General features: G+C 49.9%; 1 protein-coding gene across 1 annotated transcript; it reads left to right on the top strand.

The window, feature by feature from the left end:
- Positions 1-188: 188 nt before the first annotated feature.
- On the top strand, positions 189-640 carry GML (glycosylphosphatidylinositol anchored molecule like; the record flags this gene model as incomplete). Its single annotated transcript, XM_039225762.1, has 1 exon — positions 189-640. A coding segment is annotated over one exon (290 nt), but the record flags the coding sequence as incomplete, so codon positions are not given.
- Between the last annotated feature and the right edge of the window lie 992 nt (positions 641-1,632).

The raw sequence follows: 1,632 nt of genomic DNA, 5'->3' as shown, positions 1-1,632 counted from the left end.
AAGTTGTCCGTGGAGGAAACAGACCCTCCGGTGGCCTTTCTTGGACGTCAGCAGTGAGGAATTCTGGGCACTGTAGTCACAGCTGGGGAGGCGGGCCGTGGGCGGGGGCCAGTCACTGGGGGCAACTGTGCTTGGATATTGGCAGGCGGAAAACCTGAAACCAATGATTTTCATCTCTGCTTTTTAAGGTTTGAACACTCGAGAAGTTCTCGTTTACAAGAACTGTACCAACAACTGCACTTTTTTATATCAAATGGATGTGCCCCCCGAAGCCCCAAGAGTCTTAAGAACTAATAGCTTCTATTTCGTCCGCTGTTGTAATGGTATGACTTGTAACGAAGGAGGACCCACTAACATGGAGAGGGACATCCCAAATGACTACACTCTGGAGGAAGAGTTAGAAGGAACTGTGTGCTTGGGGGAGTCAACATTGCTCCTGAGCATTGCCTGCCTCCTCGTCGGCCACACACTGACATGAGAAGCCCCCTTGGAGGGTCTCATCTCTCCCCTCATTCCTCAGAGCAAGTTCACTCTCCTTTCCTCCCTTGTGAGCCTGGGACACCGACCCACAGGGCCCCAGTGGGCCAGCTGCCCATTTGCAAGTTATTTCAAGAGAGAAATAAAGTGCATTACTATTTGGGTTCTGCTCATCTAGAGATTTCTTTGTGGTTTTAGCATTTGACCTGTTTCTTCCTCTTTAGACACAATCTCACGAGTAGACCAAACATTCTGTTGCTCTAGCAATCAGAGACTGAATATTTATTTAAGTTTTTTTTTTTCAGGGAGACAAAGAACACACACATGAGTGTGACCAGGGGAAGGGCAGATCGAGGGAGACAAAGCCCCATGCTGGTCTCAAACTCAGAAACCATGAGATCATGACCTGAGCCTAAGTCAGATGCTCAGCCACTCAACCGACTGAGCCACTGAGGCATCCCCAGAGACTAAGTATTTTAATGAAAGGGGAAGAGTGTAGGAGTTAGCTGAAAGAGTGGTCCCAGACCACAGGCACCCGGGGCCGCCTGAGACTCCATGCTTCTGCTCTCAGGTGGGGACGATGGACCTGAGAGGGAGCTGGGCGAAGAGGTGGCACATGGACATCATGGCCTGACAATAGCGCCTGGGCCCAGCACCCCGTGTGGGCCACCCGGACAAGTCGTGCGTGCACCGCACTCCTCCCTGCAAATGGGACCTGTCCTCACACCAGCGCCAGCAGGTCTCCCCCGGTGCCGACATCCGAACGGGGAGAGGCTGGGAGCCGCCGGAGACGGCCTTGAAATCTGTTCAAGCAGAAGCAGGGGGACTCCTGTGCTGAGGCTGTCCCTCCAAGCACACGTGGTGCTGGCAGGAAAGACACGTGAGGGGAACAGAAATGAGACCTTCTCTTCCCTCATCATCCTCTCATTGAAATCAAACCTGAGTTTCAATTAAATAACATTCACATGACATAAAATCCATCATTTCAGTGTTTTTTACTATATTCACGATATTGTGCAGGCATCATCACTATTTAATTACAGAACATTTTATAACCCAAATAGAAATGGGCTTCAATCAATGGCCAGTACAATCAGGATCTCTCTTGCAAAGGAGGCAGATATTTCCACAGAAAGTGAAAAAACATTTGCAAAA

Source organism: Hyaena hyaena, unplaced genomic scaffold (genome assembly GCF_003009895.1).
Source record: "Hyaena hyaena isolate Hyena2069 unplaced genomic scaffold, ASM300989v1 scaffold_2889, whole genome shotgun sequence".
In the NCBI taxonomy this organism is placed as follows: Eukaryota; Metazoa; Chordata; class Mammalia; order Carnivora; family Hyaenidae; genus Hyaena; species Hyaena hyaena.
The sequence above is the reverse complement of the archived record's forward strand: the minus strand, read 5'-3'. Positions and strand labels throughout refer to the sequence as shown.